This window comes from Myxocyprinus asiaticus, chromosome 22, assembly GCF_019703515.2.
Source record: "Myxocyprinus asiaticus isolate MX2 ecotype Aquarium Trade chromosome 22, UBuf_Myxa_2, whole genome shotgun sequence".
NCBI classification, from domain to species: Eukaryota; Metazoa; Chordata; class Actinopteri; order Cypriniformes; family Catostomidae; genus Myxocyprinus; species Myxocyprinus asiaticus.
The window spans coordinates 5,314,034-5,338,658 of NC_059365.1; the positions used below are offsets into that span (position 1 = coordinate 5,314,034).

At 37.0% G+C, this 24,625-nt stretch overlaps 1 protein-coding gene across 1 annotated transcript in view; it reads left to right on the forward strand.

Moving 5' to 3' along the window:
- The window catches only part of thoc2 (THO complex 2), a 101,751-nt gene that overhangs the window by 51,863 nt on the left and 25,263 nt on the right, over positions 1-24,625 (forward strand). The window contains exons 21-29 of the mRNA XM_051649426.1: positions 383-562; positions 10,346-10,510; positions 12,230-12,505; positions 14,146-14,287; positions 14,373-14,530; positions 15,592-15,720; positions 16,078-16,209; positions 16,707-16,891; positions 21,309-21,496. Coding sequence (XP_051505386.1) covers positions 383-562; positions 10,346-10,510; positions 12,230-12,505; positions 14,146-14,287; positions 14,373-14,530; positions 15,592-15,720; positions 16,078-16,209; positions 16,707-16,891; positions 21,309-21,496 — 1,555 coding nt within the window. The remainder of the gene's footprint in view (positions 1-382; positions 563-10,345; positions 10,511-12,229; positions 12,506-14,145; positions 14,288-14,372; positions 14,531-15,591; positions 15,721-16,077; positions 16,210-16,706; positions 16,892-21,308; positions 21,497-24,625) is intronic.

Below are 24,625 nucleotides of genomic sequence, written 5' to 3' on the forward strand. Positions count from 1 at the left end.
GGGGGACCTACACAATATTAGGCAGGTGGTTTTAATGTTGTGGCTGATCGGTGTATATTCATGAGTAAAGCAGGTAACAGATTGGATGATGAATTAATATTCATCAGGAAAGCGCTACCTGATTGGTAAGAGAAACTTCAACCCAACCCTAACCCATCCCCTAAACCTAACCCTGACAAATCAGAGCTTTCCTCATTAATATGAATGAGTCTTCCCTTGCCTACATTTACTGTATTTCCAACAGACACGTTTTGTAAATTACATTCAAAGAGACTAGTCAACTTCAGGCTGACAGCGTTCGCTACGTTGTTGAATTGAGATGTTTGAGCCTATTTGAAGGGCCTTCTGAAGAGTGTGTGCGTGTGTGTGTGTGTGTGTGTAGGGTGGCTACTTTGGGCAGATCAGGAACACTAAGAAGTCATCTCAGCGTCTGAAGGATGCTCTTCTGGATCACGAACTTGCACTGCCGCTCTGTCTTTTGATGGCCCAGCAGAGGAATGGCGTGGTCTTCTCTGAGGGTGGAGAGAAACATCTCAAACTTGTGGGAAAGCTTTACGATCAGGTAGGATCACAATGTCATTTTCTCTTTACATCTGAGAACAGGATGTTCAACTTGAAATAAAATTTGATAGTTTACTTAATACATTCTTGGTCTTACTGTAAACTATTCGCCTGTGGACATGATTACTAAAAAAGGTTTGCTTCAAAATCTTTCATCAAAACGCCTCTGAAAGCGACTTTCCTTTTCTGCAGATGTCACCAAGCCCTCTTTTTAACCCCTTCCTTTCCAACCACCTGTTATGTAGAGACCTTCTTTCTTAAACTATGCCAATGGATCAAGTCCCACCTGTGCTTTTTTTCTTGTTGATTATCCAGTTTCTTTTAAAAATTAGTCTCATTATGAAAGTGTGTCGTCAATGTCATTTCATGTTGCCTTAAACACTCCTTAAAGTACTCATGCTCAATATTGCTGTAACTTCCCTCAGAGTATTAACTGCTAATTAAAAATGAATAACTGTGTAATTGACATGCAGAAAAGCTCAAATAATGGGTTTCATAAAAACTCGGATGTTTATTTAAAAGTTTGCTTGTTTACTTTTCAGACAAGTTAAAATGCTGCCTCCTTTCATGATATAGATAGACAAACATTCAGACTTTGGGGCTCCTTTAGGGAAAATTCAAGAAGAAACAGCTTATGAAATTGTAAATTTCAGTGAAGTAAAGGCTGACAAAGAAGGCTCTTCTTTTTAGATGCATGCTAGGAAAGAACATATTCTAAAATATTGTATATCACTGTTAGATCAATTTAAATGGATGTTTTAAGTTCCAGCCCATTAATAGTCCAAACTATTAATAAATAAGTTCACCTAAAAATTAAAATTGTCATTTACGCACTCTAAAGTTGTTCCAACCCCTTATGACTTTCTTGCATGAACACACAAGAGATATTTCGCATTACGTTTGTTCTGCTCTTTTCCATACAGTTGACCATAAAACCATGAAAGTACTATATCAGTTGTCCATGTGACTTGTGCGCTATATTTCAAGTCTTCTGAAGCTATACAATAGCTTTGTCTAAGCAGAGTTAGTACAATGTGCTTGAAGTGCTTGAATACACCCCCGCCCCCGCACTGCTACAGTCAAACAGCACATTCCCCTCTTCCCGCTTCTTGCTTTCACACATGGCTTGTGTCATGAATCAGAGAATAATGGATTTCTTTGAATATTTTTTTGCATACTTCTCTCTGTGTGCTATATGCTTCTTATTCAGAACCGCTTAAAAAAAAATAAAATAAAAAAAAAATACTGGATGATTTTCTTGACTGTCGGTTCCGTTAACGGATCAGAAACATACTGTACATTCTTCTGCTGGTGCAGATGAAACACCGTACTAACACAGTGACAGTGTTTCAAGACGTGCTATTCAGTTGCATGTGCAGCAAGAAATGCGACCAGTGGAGTCAAATTTACAAACAAATGACTGAGTCGGTTCTTTTTAACCTTTCTTTTTATGGGCAGAGGTCCAGACCACTGCTGAAGCAGCGCATAGACGGCACTGTCACGTGGCACCTGTTACTTTTGGCAGTGCTGTTCAGAATGGGCCATTTACAATCAATTGTTACTGGAGGATTTAAAAATATATTTTATAGATTCTGCTGTGGTGGATTTAACACATAAGAATCCTTGCAACTATCAGTTTTAATTAAAAATTACTCTCCAGAGTGAAAAAATTAGATGAGTTGCAAAGTGTTCTGAGATTTGAATGCAGAACAATGGAGAATTCAGTTTTGTGAGCAGTGTAGCAAAATAGGTTGTTTCTGATAAAATTTGGGTCAGTATCAAAATATGTTGATAAACATGTGCCTCGATTTTTTAAGTCATGAAAAAGCTTTCCAAAAAAAAAAAAATTTAAAGTATCATTCTATAACCTAACCTTTAATAATATGAAATGGCTTGAGACTGTTTTGCACATTTTTTTGAAAATATATTTGAAATTGTCAGTTGCCTGAAGTAAAATCTGTATCCCCTTCATCTGGTACACCACTTGTATGACATTAAAAGTTATTTGTGTTTATTTTGTGCTTATTTTAAATACAAGCATTAGTGCAAGGCCGAACAAGTGTGCAAAAAAGCAAATCAAAATTATTATTAATAATTTAAATAATGTAAAAAGAATGTTTGTCCCTTGATTTCATGGCATTGGTGTTATCAATGTTAAAACGTTTTTCTTTTTTTTTTTTTAAGTTAAATACAAAAAGGGAAAAGAATTAAGGTCAGAGTTCAGAGGCTGCTTAAATATGCATATAGTGATTTTTCCCAGCATGTTAAAAAGTTATTATTTCACATTTTAACTAATATTTTCACACAAAACTAAATTGGTGTTGTACCACATTGGAACCTCAGAATTTGGTGTTGTAATCCATTTAACCTTAGTGTTACTGGAGTCACGAGTTCAAATCCAGGGCGTGCTGAGTGACTCCAGCCAGGTCTGCTAAGCAACCAAATTGGCCCGGTTGCTAGGGAGGGTAGAGTCACATGGGATAACCTCCTCGTGGTCGCCATAATATGGTTCACTCTCGGTTGGGTGCGTGGTGAGTTGTGCATGGTTGCGGCGGAGAATAGCATGAAGCCTCCACGTGCGCTATGTCTCCGCGGTAATGCGCTCAACAAGCTGCGTGATAAGATGTGCGGATTGACGGTCTCGGACACAGAGGTAACTGAGATTCGTCCTCCGCCACCCGGATTGAGGCGAGTCACTACGCCACCACAAGGACTTAGAGTGCATTGGGAATTGGGCATTCCAAATTGGGGAGAAAATCCCCCAAAAAATAAGAGAATGACCCATTTGCAATTTCAGTCAGTTCCTCACATAAATCTGTTGTGTGACTTTAGAAAACATGGAACACAGCACATGAGTCGTATGGACTACTGTTTATGGAGCCAGTTATTCACTTTTGTTGGAAAGCGAAGTGAGTTTTAAGGGAGCACACTACAATTGCACATCAATTTCGTCATGAATGAACCAAGAATTGTTACTGTGAGAATGTGCAGTTAAAGATGCACATTGAGATATGTTGTAATAAGTGGTGTTATTCAATAATAAATTAACTGGATGAATAAAATATTTTTATTTAAAATTAACAAATAAAGAATTTGTTTTAATGACATCTTGAATATAGTCCTTGAAAACAAATAAAAATATGCTTGAAAAGTCCTTGAATTTAACTTTGAAGCATCTGTACGAATCCTGCGTAAGGAACAGATTAAAATTCAAGTTGGTGCGAGTCATTTATCATCCTTATCAGTTACATGATATGGAATAACAAACTGCATTTGGCGTCATTGACATCAAACCTTGTGTGATGCGTCTTTATGCGATGTATTTTAATATCCAAATCAGGCTGGGCAAAAATACAGATTTTCTGATTGATCACGATCTTCATTTGAGCCATATCGATTCTTAAAATCCCAAGATCAATCTTTTTCTCCATGAGCAACCCCCTACAATGCGAGGAAATCACTTGCATATACAACCTAATTTCATTCTGTGATTTAGTAGTATAGTGGCAAATTTCAGCACACTTATTTTTTTCGTGTTGAGAGTTAAAGTTTGTTTTGACTGGTTCCATGCAATCTGAAGGCGAGATCCACGTAAACCATTGGTCATTCAGTAATTTATCTTTTAACTCTTTAAGCTCGGATGGGCTGCTGGCAGACCCGCGAGAAAAATAAATAGTCAAAATATTAATAACTAAAGTTTTGACCAACACAAAATAGGTATTGTTTGAAGCTCTACTTTACAATGGATATAGTCATTATGACCAAACTTGAACAAGTGCTTTGATATTTGCAGACAAATCGGAAGTGTTCTGTTTTGATAATTTATGGAAGAAAAATAAGTGCACTGTACATATTATTGCAATCATTAAAAACATCAAGCTTATCAAATAGCCATGTGTCATATGTTGTTGGAAAGCTTTCAAAGAGTAGAATACATCCAGTCTATTTGTTTTACTCATACTTAGCTATTACTCGCTATATTTTTGACTATGTATTTGACAGTTATGTTGGTGTTGCTTATATGCCACATTGTTGCTTATAACTTCAAGAAAAATAAACGGAACAAAATATGACATACCATTACTTAGAGGATGTGATTTATCTTTCAAACAAGCCCACACACAAGGCAATCAGATGCAAAGATCATCAGATAATCCACACGAAGCACAATGTTACATTTGGCCACCAGAAGATTGCGCCATGAACATGACAGACTCGATGCAGACTCGTTGAATCAAAAGGCAGTCATTCTGTGAAATCTCATTACTAAAATCATGTCTGCATGCTATGCAAACCTTTAGTCATTGTTGTGTTTGCAAGTGTAATTAGTTCTTGTGTACAATTATGTTTTATTTGTTTGGAGAGGCTTTTTGACATTATGATAATGTTTTTAATGCTATAACTTGTGATTGCTTTGTCGTATCAACACAATTTTGTCTCAGATACAGTTGACATGAATGGGAACAAAACAAATGCCTTTTTTTGGAGCCACCCAGAGATATATAATATCAAATTTGAGAAAAGTAAAAAAAAAATGTGTGTGATTTGTGACAGTTTCTTAGGCTGAGAGTCTCAGAATGTATCATAATCTATATCATTACAAAATGTGAAAAGTTTTCTTTACAATGATACCAACACTTGACCCTCCTTGTTTTTTAATTTTTATTAAACAAATTTTGTCAAGTTATAAACCTTTAATTTTGGATATGCCACTGAAACAGGAAATCTTTAAAAACATCTTCAGAGCTTAAAGGGTTAATGACCTTTCTGTTCTTTACAGTCTGTTGTTGATCAAAGACAACAACAAAAAATTGTTCTAATTACACATTAAAAGGATGCAGTAAAAAAGCCACGCAACTCCTGTGCTCAACAGAAACACATCTGTAAGAAGCTTGCTGAACTGCCAAAAGTTGTATTGACCACTATTAGTAGGACCACTTTGTCCTTTCTCTGTTTGACAGCCCCTGGTATCTATATACTCTCATTGCATGGGAAAAAAGCAACATAAACAGTCTGTAAAACCTCTTTTGAATTTTCATTTTTGGGTGATTTAATCCTTTTATTAAGTAACTGAAAAATGCAGTCTCCCAAATAAAACTAAACTTTTGTCATTAAGTCTTATAAAAAAAACTTTTTCTGATTGTCAGCGTAGCTGTTTTGAAGTGAAAGTACCCTGCATCAGCCGTAGGAAAGACTCGCATTGGGAGTTGTACAAAACTTCTGTGATTTTCATCCACCCACACTCTTGCAGTTTGCTTTTCATGTTCCGCAGCTGCGTAGCTCAATTACTCACTGGGTAATCCAATTGACTGTTTCCTCTCCCCCCGTGTTCTCTAGACATGTCGCAATTCACAGCAGATGGTGCTAAAAACTAACATCATCAGCTTCATTCTGTGTGGGACTACGAAATGATGCTGTCGGTCGATCCTTTCTTTTCCCTCAATGTCTCAAATTAGAGCCTTTAGCAAATAATTCCTTCTCGCAATGCCAAATTGTCTAAACAATTGCTCATGGTGCAAATGAGGAACATGTTTTTTTCTGACATCAGTGGGGAAGCTTTTAATTATTAATTTTGGCTTGATTTTTTATTTTTTTTTTACACTTTGCAGGAAGTTCCACAGTGCTCATTACAATCAGCTGAAATATGTGGGCTCCTGTGCCCGGCTATCACCACTGAGATTGATTGACTCCTCTCACAAACTAAATATGCTTTCAGCGTGATTACATGATTTATGCATAAGCACCCTGAAAAATATTAGAACTTAATAAGTTGTATAAATTTGCCTTATTTTGCATGTTTAAAACATCTATTGACAAATTGTGCTTGTTAAAAGTTGACACACAACTGAACTTGTTCAGATTTTTTTTGTGGTGTTTACTAAGGCAAGCATCATTATTATTATTGCCCATCCCTGGGATCAAGGATTTGAACAAACCTCTAACTCCAAATATGAAACTTCATCACAAAACTCGTCCTGCACGGTTTGTGCTACAGACATGAATGTTGCCTGAAATTGTGTGTTTTGTTGAGTTGTGTGCTATTAAGTGATCAGCCTTATGATTTTTTGCCTGCCAGACATTTTTTTTTTTTTTTTTTAAGAGAATGGCTTCAAAGATAACTGTAACTGTTCCCTTGAGTTTTGCTTTACTGCAATTTACTGGAATTTAGATGCTCCTGTCACGTATAGGGCTGCAACTAACAATTATTTTGATAATTGACTAATCTAACAATTATTAAAACTATTATTTGCCTATTCGGGCGATTATTGCAATGATTAATTATTAAGTCTTAACCGATTATTCAGATTGTGCCCAGAGTTAAAAGGTTGTATTAAATGTGCTTTCTAACAATAAAGAGGACAATCATCTTTTAAAAATACCTCTAAATGACATTCACTGAATTAAAGGGTAAAATAACCTTTTTATTAAGTTTCATTCAGTAAAAAATTCACTGCAAAAAATCCTTTTGTTATTAAGTGATTTTGTCTTGTTTTCCATTTTAAAATTGTCTAAAAATCCTCAAAACAAGATACATTTACTTGAGAAGCAACATATAAGATATTTAGACTTGCTTTAAGAGAATGTATCTTAAATATAAGTGCATTTGTATGTTTTTTTCACTTGGTTATTCTTCTGCGAGTGCAGTAAAGACAAAATATACTTATATTCAAGATCTATTCTCTAAAAGCAAGTCTAAATATCTTATGCTACTTCTCAGGTACATTTTTTTTTTTTAATGATTTTTAGATATTTTAAAATATTTAAATGTTATACATTATATTCAATATATTATATTCAAATTGTTTTCTTCTGTATTGTAGCTCCTAAAGTAAATTTTGTTTATAAGGAGTTTTAGATATTTATATTGGAAAACAAGCCAAAACAAAAACAAATAAAAAAGACTACCCTCTCTCTCTTTTTTGTTCACTTCGATCCATCTTTAACTCACAAAAAAACAAACTCTCTCTTTTTAATAGAGCTGCGTATCGCCGATTTTCTTCATAAGATACACACCGCAACTCATATGCGTTATGATTCACTACGTTGCGAGCCATCACGTTATAATCTAGCTTCAGCAAGCGCGCGCAAGGGAGAAGTGTCTCCGCGCCAGAATGTGCTAGAGCCGAGATGCAGTTTCAACCTCTCCCCCGTAGATCGAGTCACTTCTCACGACTCATAGAAGCGGCACTGACAGCACACAGAAATGGCAGTTTCGGAGCTTGTACATATTTACATGACCTGCTTCCTTATTATTTGAACTTTAATAAAGGATGCATTAAAGATATAACAGTGGGGTGTTTCCTTAAAAGTGTTGCTTAAGTGGAACGGCAGCTCCTGCTCCGCTTTATTTCACAATGAGAGTGCTTCTGTATTTACTTATTTTGTATTTTTGTATAATTCTCTCCAACTTTGCAATCTACAGTACATCACCTGAAGCTGTTTGGAGTGCATCTGGACTGTGTGTAAATTAAGCATTTCTTTTTTTTAAACATTGGACCTTAACGCTTAATTTACTAATTACAAACCATGACTTGCACTGCACACAAATAACTAATATTGGCATTATATTCATGCTGTTAGCCAGAGGGGAACTGGCCCCCACAGTGAGCCTGGTTTCTCCCAAAGTTATTTTTCTCCATTAACCAACATCATATGGAGTTTTGTGTTCCTTGCCACAGTCGCCTTCAGCTTGCTCACTGGGTTTCTAAATACAATTATTATTTATTTAATTTCTATACACATTTTACAATCATATTTAATCAAACTACACAACGATCACTGTAAGACTTTATAGATATTACAGTTTCATGTTCTGTTAATGCATGATTTTCTGTAAAGCTGCTTTGAAACGATGTGTGTTGTGAAAAGTGCTATACAAATAAAAATGACTTGAACTGTTTTTTCTTCCTCTCCTCAGTCAGGTGTGAGCTGCAGTGCTCATCTAGGATGCCATCATTAGTTTCATATGATTCCATGTTACATTGAATGAGATCAAACGACTATTCGACAAAGAAATTTCGACAATTTTTTTTATTTTCGACGTTGTCGATAACGTTGACTAATCGTTTCTACCCAAGTCAAATAAGAGGCTTTTTATTGCTTTTTTATATACTCTAGTGAGTCAGCTCAAACTATCTTATTTCACCACAACCTTCAGCACTGATCTGTTCCCCATTCGAGTTAATCCTGATATAAGCAGTAGATAATGTGTTTGTTGTAGTCTGTTCTGTATTCAGAGAATGCTAATATTATTGCACCACTCTGTTATTTTGGTAAGTTTCTTTCTGATGTATTTATGTAATTATGAGTTGTTACAATTTCCATCCCATGGTAAAAACCTCTAAATCCTGGAAAAACGAATTTGCCTTTCTGCTCGGTACAACTCAAAGCAACTGATGCATTTCATTATTTTCATCTGCCTCTCTTTTTCCTACCCCTTTCTCTTTCTCCCTTTCTCCTACAAATAGACCATATTTTTTATGGTGAATCGTGGCAGTTTCTCAGGGGACTTGTATCACTCTAAACTGATTGGAGCGCTGAAAAGAGGACCGAGTCAATCTCTTTTTCTTTTGATGTCCATTTTGTTGTTAGCGCACACTGGGTGGAAGGTATTCTGAGCACAGCTTTAGAGAGATGTCACTTGGGCCGCCTTTTACATCTGTTTCTGGCTAGAGCTCAACAGTCTGGTTCCAGAAGTAAAAATTCAGTTCATTTTCTCCATAGGGGAATTGATTATTAATGACAGGGCCGTCATGCACCTATTTTTTTTTTTTTAATTATTATTATTATTATTTATTTTAGGGGAACCAGTGTCGGCCAATGAGTAGACGTTATTTTTTTCATGCAATAATCATTAATTTTTATTATCTAAGGTACAAATATGTTTTTGGAAGTTCAGATAATCCATTCAAAATCCTCTTGGCTCATAATCTAAGGGGGCACATGCCCCTCAGACTATGTGGGCATGACGCCTCTGATTAATGATAACTTATAAACCTTAAAGGACCTGCTGTGAACTCCGAGGTTGTTAATTAATGGTGAATGCTTCTGTAGAAGCCATCAGTCCGTATTATTTCAACTTCATTTATTTAAAACAAAGAATCACAGCCAACAAACCACAGCAGAAGTCTTCTGCTGCAATCACCCACTTCACGCACTTTAAATGACGCAAAGGAGTCTGTCTCCCTACACTATTAAACTACTTATGAATTTGTATATATCCGAGTATTCAATAAACATAAAATACATTGCTTTTATACTTTCAATCAACAACTTATTTTTTCATTGTTTTTAATTTGATTACATAGGCACGGCTTTCAAAAGGCTAATGTTGAGTTATACTTGATGGTTAAAACTCCTTTTGCCTTCATCTGCCCTAAACTGTTTGAAGACAATGATATATGATGCATGCTTTTATCTAAAACGGAGGCGACAGTTTTCTTCCTTTAGTTCTCTTTAACTTTGTCCCACAGTAGAACAGCTGTAAGGGAACATTTTGACAGTTGACCCAGTGGTCCAGCCATATCTCCCTCTGCTCCACCACCCTACTCTCAAATCTCTCCCCAGTGTCTTGCTTCCACAAAATTGCTTTACTGTGCATCCCATCGATTTCAATGGAGTAGCCATGATGAATGGCTTTAATAAAGCAAGGTGCAGTTCCCCAAATAAATGAGCGACCTGAGGATTTATTAAGAGCATCTGTATTTGGCTGGGAAATGAACACGGACCAGAGGGAGAGGCACGTTTAATGATGAATGCTTCTCTTTCTGCTTCCTTCCCAAAGTGTCACGACACCTTGGTGCAGTTTGGTGGCTTCTTGGCATCTAACCTCAGCACAGAAGACTACATCAAGAGGGTACCGTCAGTCGATATCCTCTGCAACCAGTTCCACACGCCACATGACGCCGCCTTCTTCCTGTCTCGCCCCATGTACGCACATCAGATTTTGGTGAGTGATCAGACTTAACAGTATAGTGGTGCCTTACTGCCTACATAAACAGCAACCTTCTAAGGCAGCATCCAGACCTAAATGGATCCAAGACAATTGTCTTAATTTAAAATGCTCTACATTTAAATTGACATTTATTCATTAAGCAGACGCTTTTATCCAAACCAGAGAAAATATGTAGTAATATTGCATGGGGTAGAATGACTTAAAAAAAAAAAAAATTACATTTTAAAATATTTCCAAATACTAAAAATATGTCTCTTTTTGTGCAACTTTAGTCTTTGTCGACTTTACATTTACACAGTCGCTTTCTTTCTTTTTGAAACCATCCAATCCGAATGTTATATTATGTATTATATTATAATGCAATAGTAATAATTACAATTGTATAATAGTAATATTATTACTTCAACACATTGGCTTTGTATTGTTCAATGAATTGGTCTGATCACTTAGGCTAACCATTTATCTCTAATTGTTTGGTGTTTCTTTATCAACAGAAGCATGTGATGGTATATACACCGATCAGCCACAACTTTAAAAACACCTGCCTAATATTGTGTAGGTCCCCCTCGTGCCACCAAAACAGCACCAACCTTTCTCACCACAATTGTACAGAGCAGTTATCGGAGTTACCATAGACTTTGGCCAGACTGGTTTGAACTGACATTCTCTGTTGACTTCTCTCATCAACAAGGCATTTCTATCCACAGAACTGCCGCTCACTGGATTTTTTTTGTTTTTGGCACCATTCTAAGTAAATTCTAGAGACTGTTGTGTGTGAAAATCCCAGGAGATCAGCAGTTACAGAAATACTCAAACAAGCCCATCTGGCTCCAACAATCATGCCACGCTCCAAATCACTAAGATCACATTGTTTTCCCCATTCTGATGGTTGATGTGAACATTAACTGAAGCTCCTGACCCGTATCTGCGTGATTTTATGCATTGCACTGCTGCCACACGATTGGCTGATTAGATAATTGCATGGATGATTGTTGGTGCAAGACGGGCTGGTTTGAGTATTTCTGTAACTGCTGATCTCCTGAGATTTTCACACACAACAGTCTCTAGAATTTACTCAGAATGGTGCCAAAAACAAAAAAACATCCAGTGAGCGGCAGTTCTGTGGATGGAAACGCCTTGTTGATGAGAGAGGTCAACAGAGAATGGCCAGACTGGTTTGAACTGACAAAGTCTACAGTAACTCAGATAACCACTCTGTACAATTGTGGTGAGAAGAATATCATCATATCAGAATGCTATTCTGAGATGCGGGTTGGCACTCTTTTGGCGGCACGAGGGGGACCTACGCAATAATAGGCAGGTGGTTTTAAAGTTGTGGCTGATCGGTGTATCAGCTTTAAGACAATAACAAACGTTGCATGTTGTAATAGGGTTGAATTGCAATAGAATGCAATAATGCAAGATTATCCTAAAACTTGCATTAAACTGATTTTGTTTTTTGTATTTTGTCTGATAAAGACTTGTGTGTGACACTGCCTGCATAATGAATATTTCATACGGAGCTCATTTTGTGTGTTCCCACATCTCCGAACCCAGCTACAGCTCTCCTGGGCAGTGTAAAAGTTAACCCCATCTCTCTTCACATCTAACAAGATTTACCGCCCCCTAATTCCACTTGCTAGCCATCTTCTGGCCGGTTTGTTGTGCTTGAGTGAATAATAATGCTAGCCTGCTGTCTTTGTTCTCCCTCAGTCCAAGTACGACGAATTGAAGAAGGCAGAGAAGGGCAACAGGCAGCAACAGAAGGTGCATAAGTACATTGCGGCCTGCGAGCAGGTTATGGCCCCTGTACACGAAGCTGTCGTCTCCCTTCACTTGCCCAAAGTGTGGGATGACCTTCGACCCCAGTTCTACGCCACCTTCTGGTCCCTCACCATGTATGACCTGGCTGTCCCGCACAATGCCTACGAACGCGAGGTCAACAAGCTCAAGATGCAGATCAAGGCCATTGATGAAAACACAGAGATGGTAAGAAACTCTTGGTTTGGTTTGTAATGGAATACTAGCATACTGCTTGAAGAGTCTAATTACTAGAGAAAGCTCTGACAGAGTTTGACGGATAGGTAGGGGTGGATGATATGACAGAATATATTGTGGCAACGATATAAAATGTCAATCGATAGAGATTTTACTATTTCGTGTATATATCGCAATACGTAATTATCCGCGTGTGCATATTTATCGGTGGGCAGAGCTTCACGTGAGACTGTGAGAATTGAAGAAATATGGACAGAGTTTTTCCATCTTTGAAAAATGTGGCAAATTCAGAGACATTCATCTTGCTTTCGGTGCTTCATAAACGTTAAATATGCTTCTCATCTTCTCACGAACATCTGTGTTTCACGTGAGTGAGTCCAGCAGACTTCCCAATATTTGTGCTCCAGAGACAGGTGAGCAGAGAGCGAGATCACTTGTGCTACTCAATCCGGCTTCTCTCGATAATGCGTTGCAGACCACAAAACTTGCGTGATCCATTTTAATTATACTATAAGTTTTTTACCTTAAAGCACTATAAAGGAAGTCAAAGAGCTATACAGCCCAACAGTCTAACCACCACTGATGAGGAAAATGGTTATAACACTGATATGTACAAAAATAAATGGGCTTTAAAATAAACAACATCATCCTTGTAAAATTCTGTTTGAATGATGTTCGATATTACAAAACAAACCGGACATGTTAGTCTCTATAGAGATTACTTAAACAATGAAGAGCCTAACAAAGTGTTTATTTTAATGTTTTTACTTATGTATTACCATCTTTGTAAAGCAATGCAGCATAGAAAATGAGTTTTTGAGGAAAGTTTATGATAATGATAATAATAATAAAATTGGTCAACATTATATCAGACTGAAATGTGGTATAATGTGAAATTTAGCATTATGGTAAGGTTGATTTAAACCCATATTGAAACCCATGTTTGTCAAGTTCCAAATAAAGAGAAGATTATATAAGAGGAAGTAGTTTTCATTTATAAAGTATTTAATTCACTCACTGGTTTATCCAAAAATTACAAATTCCGCCTTTGATTTTGGAGCAAAACTACAGGTTTCAAAGTAGTGTTCAGTTATTTGAGGAATACATATATTTTGCTGATTTAATTCAATTTTGTGTAAAAAATAAAAAATAATAATTGTTAACTCTTGGCAGTCTTTGTGGATTGCATTGTGGGAGACAGTCGCAAACACAGTGTGCTCTGTTGTATACTTAGCATTTTTGCCAAATGTAGTAGGTTATCTGGGCTTTCTATGCAATACTAACTGTGCACAGTATGCATATTATATATTGCATGGCAGTATGTTTTTCCAAACATAGTTTTTTTTTTTTTTTACCCACAATACTAAAGACCTGCTTAATTTTGAGATTAAGATTACTATATTTTAAAAGGACCAACAACACACTAGCAAAGTGTCAGAGAATTTTTCATGGGCAACCACCACTTCAGAAAATGCAAAAATGTAGTTTATATTTAATATTTCACGCCACACAGCCTTTCTCTTATTACATCTTGGCTCTCACAGCGATGCTAAAATATACAATTGTTTTGCCGCTTGACAAGGAAAGCCCAGACTCTTCTGTTGTTCATGAGGAGTTCTTTTCTTTTGCAGCCCTTGAACAAGAAAAAGAAAGAGAAAGAGCGCTGCACTGCACTGCAGGACAAGTTGCAGGAGGAGGAGAAGAAGCAGCTGGAGCATGTGCAGAGAGTCCTTCAACGCCTCAAACTGGAGAAAGACAACTGGTTACTGGCCAGTGAGTCCACTGATAATTCTCACAATCACATCAGTACTCGAAGGCTCTTTCTGTCACCCCTGATTCCACTGTGCTCTCTTCTCAGAATCTACGAAGAATGAAACCATCACCAAGTTCCTGCAGCTCTGCATCTTCCCCCGCTGTGTCTTCTCGGCCATTGATGCTGTTTACTGCGCTCGCTTCGTGGAGCTGGTGCACCAGCAGAAGACGCCCAACTTCTGCACCCTACTGTGCTATGACAGAGTGAGTCCACTGGAGTAGAACAACTGTTACAGGCACTTTACACCAATAGGGTACAAACTGGTGTCCTATTGCTTTTTTTTTTTTTTAGCAAAAAAGGTACAAATCCTGTGGTTTTTTTTTTATTTTTTCATGTGAAATATAATAGTTCTCACTATTAGATATCACTAAAGAAATGTTAACAATATTCTCTAACCTTAACATGGCCAGTTGCAAGTTTTAAACCATATAGCAGTCATAAATTTGAAAGTCTGTTGAATTAATATTTAATTAAATGTAAACTATTTTTAATTTTAATCGGCAAAAATGTAATGTTTAACAGATTTTGTACGCATGATTTTCCCATTCCTTAAAATTGTGACACCCAGGAATTGGACAATTTCTAAAGCATGGTGGCAAAACAAGTCAATCTTCCTTTTCCTTAATTTGTCCACAAATTGTAGTGTGGACAGCATTTGTAAAGCTTAACCATTCAACCCTTTTAATGAAGTTATTTTTGAAAAATCGTAAAACAAGTTTTTTCCTTAAATGTATTGAAAAGAAACATTCACTATCTTAAGTTAATCAACATTTGTTCCCAAAATAGCTAGCTTAATTTAAGCAAAATTTGCAACCCTGATAACCATTCTGGCATATTTTTATCAGACCGTTTAATATAGACTTTCATGATTGTGTGGTTAATTTGTACATTTATTTCATGTTTATTGCTAGAAAATGTCTCAAATTTTGGTAACAGGATTATAAAAATTGCAAACCTCAAATAAAAAGACACATAAGAACAGTTTCTACTTTATTTTTAAAGAGTTGCAAACTTTTTTTTTTATGCCCAATTCATATAAAGTGCCACTGCTGACCTGTTTGCTATGTATGCCATTGGCTACTGTTAAAGAGCTCGACTTGTAAACGTTTAGGATCCATTTTGTTAATGGGCTGCTCGCTTGCCCTCTTATCTGAATGTTTGAAGTATTTCTATTATGTCTATCTATCAGAGAGTCACGGGTCTGTTTAATGACAGCAGCAGTTCTTTCAAAGCCTACTCAGTCTCTCTCTCATTCCGCACCCAGGTGTTCTCTGACATCATCTACACCGTCGCGAGCTGCACAGAGAATGAGTCCCGTCGTTATGGCCGTTTCCTGTGCTGCATGCTGGAGACTGTCACTCGATGGCACAGTGACAGAGCCATCTATGAAAAGGTACCATGAGCTTTCACAACAGACTGTCAGTTTAGTCTCCTGGTAAATTATTCTGTCAGTACTGTGTCTCCAGTGCATCCTAGTCAAGACTAAATTGGTATCTGTAAAAACAAGCTGGCATAATCCAGAGCGTATCCTCTTTCCTGACAGATCAGAGACTTTAAACGTTCATTACAGAGAAACTGATCTTTCAATCATCTTCCGATTTTACATATTTTCTACTACAAGGAAATTGTTAAAGCACTTATGTTTTTACCGAATGACCAATAGTTTTCTGTGGTTTGCTAAATTTGCCTCTTGCAAACTTTACAGTATTATTTGTTGGATTGGCTTGTGTTGTTCTGTTTCCTTCTCTAGGAGTGTGGCAATTATCCAGGGTTCCTGACAATTTTCAGAGCCAGTGGTTTTGATGGAGGGAACAAAGCGGACCAGCTGGACTATGAGAACTTCCGGCATGTTGTCCACAAATGGCATTATAAATTGACTAAAGTTAGTGTCTTGTCACACACACCATGACAGTTAAGCATATGACCAATTAGTGCTGGGCAATGAAGTCAAAAAGTTATATCTTGAAATTATTCTTTAGGACGATATTCAATATATTTCTCAATGTTTATTTTAACATTTTAAATTCATAGTAAGAAACAGCAATGTTGACTTGTATATATGTTCCAAAAACATTTTAAAATGTGATGCAAACAAACCATTTTGAAGGGATTAATTCAAAAGACCAGTTTAATGGAAAGCGGGAGTTTATACGAGATATTAGAAGAGTTATCATACTTGCTAGACAAATTCTTCAAGCCAAATAAAAAGTGCATTTTCATATCGCCAACAAAATCATTGCAAATATGTCTTCTATATTGCATTGTGCTTCGACGCATTGAGTTGATGTTTAGACATTTCTCCCTCTCTGTCCCCATAATCAATAATCATTTAATATTTATGGTATTGTATTTTTCTCTAAATGTGACTTCTTTCCTCAGGCATCAGTTCACTGTCTAGAGACGGGCGAGTACACCCACATCCGCAACATCCTGATCTTGCTCACCAAGATCCTGCCCTGGTACCCCAAGGTGCTGAACCTGGGTCAGGCTCTGGAATGCCGTGTCCACAAGATCTGCCAGGAAGAGAAGGAGAAGAGGCCCGATCTCTATGCGTTAGCCATGGGGTAACTGAGCCAAGAGCTGGCCTGCCTCAGTATTCTGAATGGCTTTCACCACACTGGTTTAGGGGGTGCAGTCCCATCTATCACTTTAAGGAGTCTAGCTGGTGGTTCTGGGAAATCTTAAGAGTTTTCTGTGTTTGAAGGGATATCTGCTTTGTTTTAAGTTCTTGGAAATGTTCCTTGGCTGACTGAATCTATTACCCTGTTTCCACCTGGTATTACGATGTGTCTCGGGTGATCCGATCACATGTGGTCAGGTGAGACACATCGCTGTTTACACCTGGTCGTTTAAATGCGTCTCCTGTGATCACTTCTGTTCGGATTCGGAGAGGAGGGTCTCATGACAGCATACATTAATCTCTATGCCAGTGTGTTAATTAGGGATGTGCGCTACGACTAATTCAACTAATACGTCGTTTAAACGGAAGTTTTGTAACCGACTAGTCTAAACAGAAACCAACCTTCAGAAAACAGTAAAAAAAAAAAAAAAAAAAAAGTGTGTCTATGCGACCCATTTAAAATACTTAATCTATTCCAAATCCGATGCTAAATTCTACTGAAAAGGGCCATTTATCAGCGACGTGCTCGCCTTGAACTATGATCATTGTACATTAAATATAAAACATGACACGCATTCACTGAATCAACGTTAGCAAATATTTAACAGACATTATTTAGAGAAAACAATTGAATGAATAGTGCAGGATTAATGGAACAACCATTAAAAGCCTGTTCTAAACGGAAATCACCAAGTAAAAGTTACTTAACATATTAAAACAGTCAGGACATTGTTGAAAATAATTAACAGGTAAGCCAAATCTATGAGAGAAAAAAATGCGCTGAAAAGTTGCGTGTATTTCACAACGTGCAGTCGTGCATTAGCCATTGATCTAATATGACAGCTGTTCGGTAAAGAACGTCAAACAATAATAGTTATGATGTAAAAAAAAAAAAAAAAGTAGCTATAGGATAAAATAGGCATGTGATGTAGCCTTCAATAAACCTAATGTATTCTAAACATGACATGCACAGAATAACAGGTAGTTTAACATGTTAAGCAGTCAGCACCTTGTTGAAAATAGCCTTCGTAATCATCAGATTAAAAAAAATGCATACCTAGTCTAAAACAGTTATTTTCTAGGCTACTTACTCAAAAGCATAATTTTTTGGATGAGCAAAATTAACCCATCGACATGGTCCGGTGAAAGACGGGACTTGACTCACCTGAGGCGATTATCCTGCGCTTGAAAAAGCCTGCTCAGCGGAAAAATAACATCCATGCATGCACAGGTTTAAAGACTCAAATGTGAAAACATCATTAGGGACTTTCAAATATTTGGAAAGCCGATTCCCACACCACCGAAGTGATTTTATAACTACTTTGCTGAGTTTTCTTGTCTAGTGAGAGGATATTTTCCTGCACGCGCCGCGAGTGAGAGAGGGAAGAAGCACACGCAGCCTGAGGTGAAATTAAATTCTGTATCTGCTCCAGATATCTTTTTTTTTTTTTATTTTTTTTTTTTATATTTGTATTATTAATTCTATTTAAAATATGTAACATTAATATCATAGTAATTTAAGTGCAGCCTCTGTAAAAATATAAAGCCAAAAGTAAATGTGTAAAAATTATGATCAGTTTAATGGGGGGAAATATTAACCGACTAGTAATTCCAATGTCGACTAGCAGCATCAGAACCGTTTAGTCGACTAGTCGACTAGTTTTGCACATCCCTAGTGTTAATGCATAATATTAAAGTGCAACAATGTCAGAAAAGACAAAGAAAGTGCAAAAAACAAAACAAAAAATGGCACGCTGTTTCTCCCAGATGCGGTTGAAATTTAATCTAAGCACATACGCAACATGTTAAGCAGAATTATCCATTATATTCAAGTATTACCTGTATTAAAGAAGCTTAAGGTGCTCGTGCTGCTTATCTGACTTGATATCAGACACACTAAAGAAGATCCTTGAAGCTCTCGTAATTGTGTATGTATCCGCTTTTTACAATTTTCCAACCGGACGGTTATTTCCTTTTAAAGCCGCTCGTTAATGGCAAAGTTTAAACTCTTGTTTTAGTGTAGCGGTTAATTGAAAGGTGAGGGGCGGTGCTTCACTTCTGTCTGGACGCATACAGGACGGATTAGCGTTTACATCTCAAACATGATGTGGCCACAAATGTTTTAGACCCCATTTAGACCTGTATTTAGGGCTGACCACATGTGATCTGATCACCCGAAGCACATCTTAATACCAGGTGGAAACAGGGTCTATTGTAGGTGTTAACTAGGCTCTTATTGAATCTGTTAGTGATCTGATTATTATTCTGACGTTTTAGGCTGATAGGTCTATGGCAGCCCCCTAGAATTATATAGTAAGAAGCTGTGAAACAAATCTATTCACCCAATAGAAAGTTCACCCGAAAATGAAAATTCTGTCATCTACGCACTCATGTTGTTCCAAACCTGTATGACATTTTTCTTCCATGGAACACAAAAGATGTTAGGCAGAGTGTTAGTCTCGGTCACCATCCACATTTATTGCATTTTTTCCACATACAATGAAAGTGAAGAGAAGAAATCTGGAATGATACAATGGGACCTAAATGATGACAATTTTCTTTTTTGTTTGAACTATCCTTTTAACGATCTACAGGGAGTTGCAAGGTGTCTCTTGGCAGGGGTCAGCCATATTAAGCTTTTTTTTGCAGCCTTTAGCCTGTGCTCTGCAGTGCGATTGATTAAATCTGTCAGGCTGGTGAAGACGGCCCAGAGTGGCTGGTAATCTCAGGCACATCAAAGGGAACAAGGCTGGTTGCGGAGGAGACTTGAAAGCTCGTAATTCAGCATGGTCAGTCAAGGCAGAATGGCACTAGAAGAGCCTCTTCATTGGTTCTTGATGAACACAGTTCATTCAGCTATTGCACTTTGCAAACCAGAAGGCCTTTGTCCTGACATAAGGCGATCTTATTGGTAATCAACTGTAATGAGCCGTTGTGCTTCAATGGAGCTTGAATAAGTGACGAGGACTTGCGTATATCCAAATGCTTCCAGAGGGCAACTGCCTTAGCTGTTCTCCTGAATGACACAGAAGCTCTCAAAAAGCACTTCTTGCATGAAATGTACATGAGACTTGACCCAACTGATTCCAGTAGAATTTGATGTTAGCATGTTGCTAAGCTAATCACTTGAATAATTGTCACTGAAAATACATAGAATGCACATATAAATACACTTTTTTTTTTTTTTTTTTTCATCATTATTTTTATACATTCATTATGCTGTCTAGCTAGACAGCTCAATAGATTTGGAACATACCTGTTTAGTCTGAGCTGCTTGCGTCTTTTTTTAGAGGCACACGTGGAGTTTTAGCATCATCATTGACTAGCATGTAAATCGAGCAGGTTTACCCAAGTAATATTTTATATTTTATTGTCCTTCAGTTCAGAAGTTGTAATAAGTGTTGACGTACTTTGTAGTGTGTTTATGCCACCAGTGGGATTTCTCAGTACACCTCATCTTGTTGGGCAGACTCTGGCCTTGTTCTTTGTGTTTCTTTGTAGAAACATGGAATCAACAAGAAACGAAAGAGGGAATCGGACCTTGTGTTCAGCCAGTCTGTATTCAGAAAGCTGTTTTGAAAACATTGTGTATTTTTGTAATTCCTTCCGGTGGCGCTTGTCACAAAAATGACATTGGTTTTAATTTTTAATTTATTTTTAATTTTTATTCTTTCGGTTTAGTTCAGTTTTTTACTCTGTTAGTTTTAGGCCACATTCACACTAATCCATTTTTGTTTAAAAGCATTTTCAGTTTCCTAACGTAACCATACTGTCTAAAGTATGCGGTAATGGAGTGTTTTTAAAATGCTCCATTTTCGGTGAAGTTTTTTGGTTTGTTTTATTTGACATTTTTTGGCCAATTTTTAGTTTTTTTTTTCATTCATTTTTAAATATTTAAATTATGGTTCTATTAAATTATTAAGGCTGTCTAGTGTTATCACTATCTAGTAGAATTTTTGTATTTAAGGCATGTTGTAAAGGTTAAACATTTTATAATATACTCTTTATCAAAGCTAAAATGAATGTGTTGTCATGTTTATTTTAGCTAGTTTTGGAGATATGGAAATTTATTTTAGTTTAATTTCAATATTTCCTATTCTATATTTTTTTTATTTTGGTCACCTGAAAGTTTTTATTAATTTTAGTTAACAATTCTTTGTTTCATTTTTGTTTCAGTTATTGATAAAACTCAAAAGCTAATATTGTCATACACCTGACCTCAACAAACACTGACCCTCTTGAGTATTTCTGCCCCTCTTGAGTATTTCTTTTTGAATCCATCCATTCTTGAGTGCTTGTGTAGAAGCATTAGACTTTTTATTACCATCTGCCATGATTTTAACCGTGTATGTGACTTGCAGCTACTCTGGCCAATTGAAAGGCAGGAAATTGCACATGGTGCCTGAAAATGAGTTCCACCATAAGGAGCAGCCAGTGCGCAGTGCCACGCCTGGCACGCTGCAGAACGGACCTGGCAACGTGGGCAAGCCGGCCGCCACCACCTCTGCCAATGCTGGCAAAGGCGAGGAGGGAGCTATCGAGGACTCGGGTGAGTTTATTTGAATAATTTGAATGTACAAGAAACTAATTATGCCTATGAAGCATTTAGAATTGATTCGGGAGCATCTGGACTTGTTTATCCATTTATTAAGGACGTCTTAATGCTCATTTAACATCTACAAGAACGTTGCCATGGCATGTCACACACGCTGTGGGAATTGCCTCCCTGAGGCAGTTAATTGCAATTATTGTGTGAATTGGGGTAAAACTGCTTGAAGATACTGGCCTAGTCTCTCACACACACACACACACACACACACATTAGGGCTGTCAAATCAAAATTTGAATATTCGTTGAATTAAAAAATAAATAAATGCACATTTGAACGCTAAAACTGTGCTTTTGAATTTTGGATGTGTGCCAAGATCGATCGCATTCTTGTGCTAAAAAGGCTAGACACAGCGCAATATACTTTTTAAAGTTCTTTTTAATTAGATACAGCATCAAAAACAGCGCTCCTGCACAAGGCGCTGAATAAACAAAGGGAAACAAAGACGTTTGTCTAGCGTGCGTTTACATAGAAAAACAAATGGATGGATGCGAAAGGACGTGTTCGGTGTGAACAGCCCCTTACTGTAGGTGGAGATATCTGGCTGTTGCATCTTGCTCTGTTATAAGAGTTTCTCTGATTAAGCAATGAGTTTTTTAAATGCTTTGTCAGGAAAGGAGTTCAACCTGGAAATGTGTGTCTCGAGATCCTCGCGTTCAGTTCCATTATGTTGTTTTCCATCTGTTTGAACAGCCCCTGGCCTGGGCTCATAGTCTGAGCCACTTCACCACCGAGTTCAGCCAAATACCACTGCTGTCTGGGAATATTGCTACCCTACATACAGCTGTAATGAATAAAAAACAATGTGGTATTTTGCTGATATTATAGCTTGTGTCTGGGGTAGTATACTGTGGCCTATTGAAGCATTACCCCCATAACATTTGAGAATATGGACCGAGTAAAACATTTTATTTTATGCTAAATAGTTGAAAATTATATTCTTTTTTTAACAGCCATGAATGTTCTTTGCAATAATATAACGGTGCTGTATGGTTTATGTATTTATTGCACCCTCTTGTGGACTAAGGAAACAATATCAGTTTAAGAATCAGCTGACTTTAAAATTAGAATATTATTCGAATTTTGAAAATATTTAATGTATAAATTTGAATAGAGTTTCTCTGCTCAATTGACAGCCCTAAATCACATACACTAACACAATAACACAGACACTAGTAAACCATAAAGATTGAACAAAACCAGTGCAGATTATACTGTTATATAGTCTTCAAAAACCTATTCAATCCATCCCAGGGCAGAAGTAACTTTCCAGTTTTAAATGAATAGGTCACCCAAAAATAAACTATTGAAAATTACTCAGCTGACTTCTGCAAAACATTAACAAAGATCTTTTGAAGGATGAATGTTATGTTTTAATCCACGCAATGCAAGTCAATGGGGTCCAAAACTTTCAAGCTCGAGCTTCTCTCATGAACGTGCATAGGAGTGCTGGGCGGAAGTGAATCTTTTTTGTAAATAAGTACTGAATTTTTGCTTTGTTTATCACCCAAAGCGATTGTATCGCCTCAGAAGAATTATTGTATTAACCCACTCGAGTTTGTCATTTTTGGAGCTTGAGAGTTTTGGACCCCATTGACTTACATTTAAATGGACAAAAATATGTAATATATTCTTCAAAAAATCTTTGTTTGTGTTCCGCAGAGAAATACTCTTATGAATTTGAGATAGCTTAAGGGCAAGTAATTGATGAGAGTATTGTTATTTTTGTGTAAACTATTCCTTTAAGGTTTTGATAAACTATATTAGAGTGCATTACCTTTGACTTTTTACTGCTATAAAATGGCCATTGTGCTTCCCCAATTTTTTTTTTTTTTTTTTACATAAATCTCAAAGGACATGTTGGGTGGATAAATAATTCACTTTATATGAAGCACAATCTCTGTTTCATGCACTTTTAATGAGCTTTCAATGGCTTATGAAGGATGCCTGCAATTTCCCAGCATGCTTAATGCCCACATCAGTGGCTAGAGTAGTGCAGCATGTATTTAATGACCTTTATTTTACTTTTATTTTTGAGGCTGGCATTTTGTTATTAGGGGTTCAAAGTGCAGAGGCCCTAATTGTTCTTCTAAGGATTATTATTAGGCCCAAGCACTGAATGTGCTGAGCCCTTATTGTTCTAAGGATTATTAGGGCCCAAGCACCACCTAGAATATTGGCATGTTCGGGGGGCTCAGTAGCGCATCACTTTTGAGCTACCATCACCAAACTTTGTACACGTATAGATCTCATCAAGCCGGACAACTTTCGTGCTGAAAGTCTTTAGTCCCGCCCAACAGGAAGTCGGCCATTTTGGATTGTTTGAAAAATTCATGCTTTGGAATTTGAAATACTCCTCCTAGGGATTTCATGTGACAGCATCATGCCAAGACATTGACGATGCTAAATTGCACATGTATTTTTTATTTATCGAACGATGTTGCCATGGTGACGTGATAAAGTAACGTCAAAAAATGGGATAAGGAAGTGTCTCATATCTTCTGCCTGTATCGTGTGATTTACATCAAAATTGAGCCAAATGTTTGGCCTTGCGGGCTGATTACATTGATGGAAGTGTGACACTTTTAACAAACTTTGAAATATCCCTCTTATGTTTACCTGAATTGATTCAAATATTTTTAGAATAATGTCAAGTACCAAACCAGTTTAGAGAGATTCTCTGGAGTCCCAATATCATAATCATAATTATCAAAAAAAGTTTGAACTTTTGATTTATTGTTGCAACGGAACGCGAAAACGTACAAAGTGGGCATGGCCTCTTTTACTTAAATGGTTATTACTTCTGAACGGAATGAGATATTGTCACCAAATCTGGAAGTCTTATGTACGGGGTCAATCTGAGGATATATTAAAAAAATTGCACACCTCTGCATCTTGGTGGCGCTATAATAATCAAAAATATAAAAATGGCTTTAACTATTGTTGTTGGTTCGATCGACTTGAAATTTTGCGTGCTGTGTCATTGTCCGAGGTGCCATCAAGGACTATAAGGACAGTCGCATATCTTGGAAAAACATGAGCACCATTGACCAATCGACTTTTAGCTGC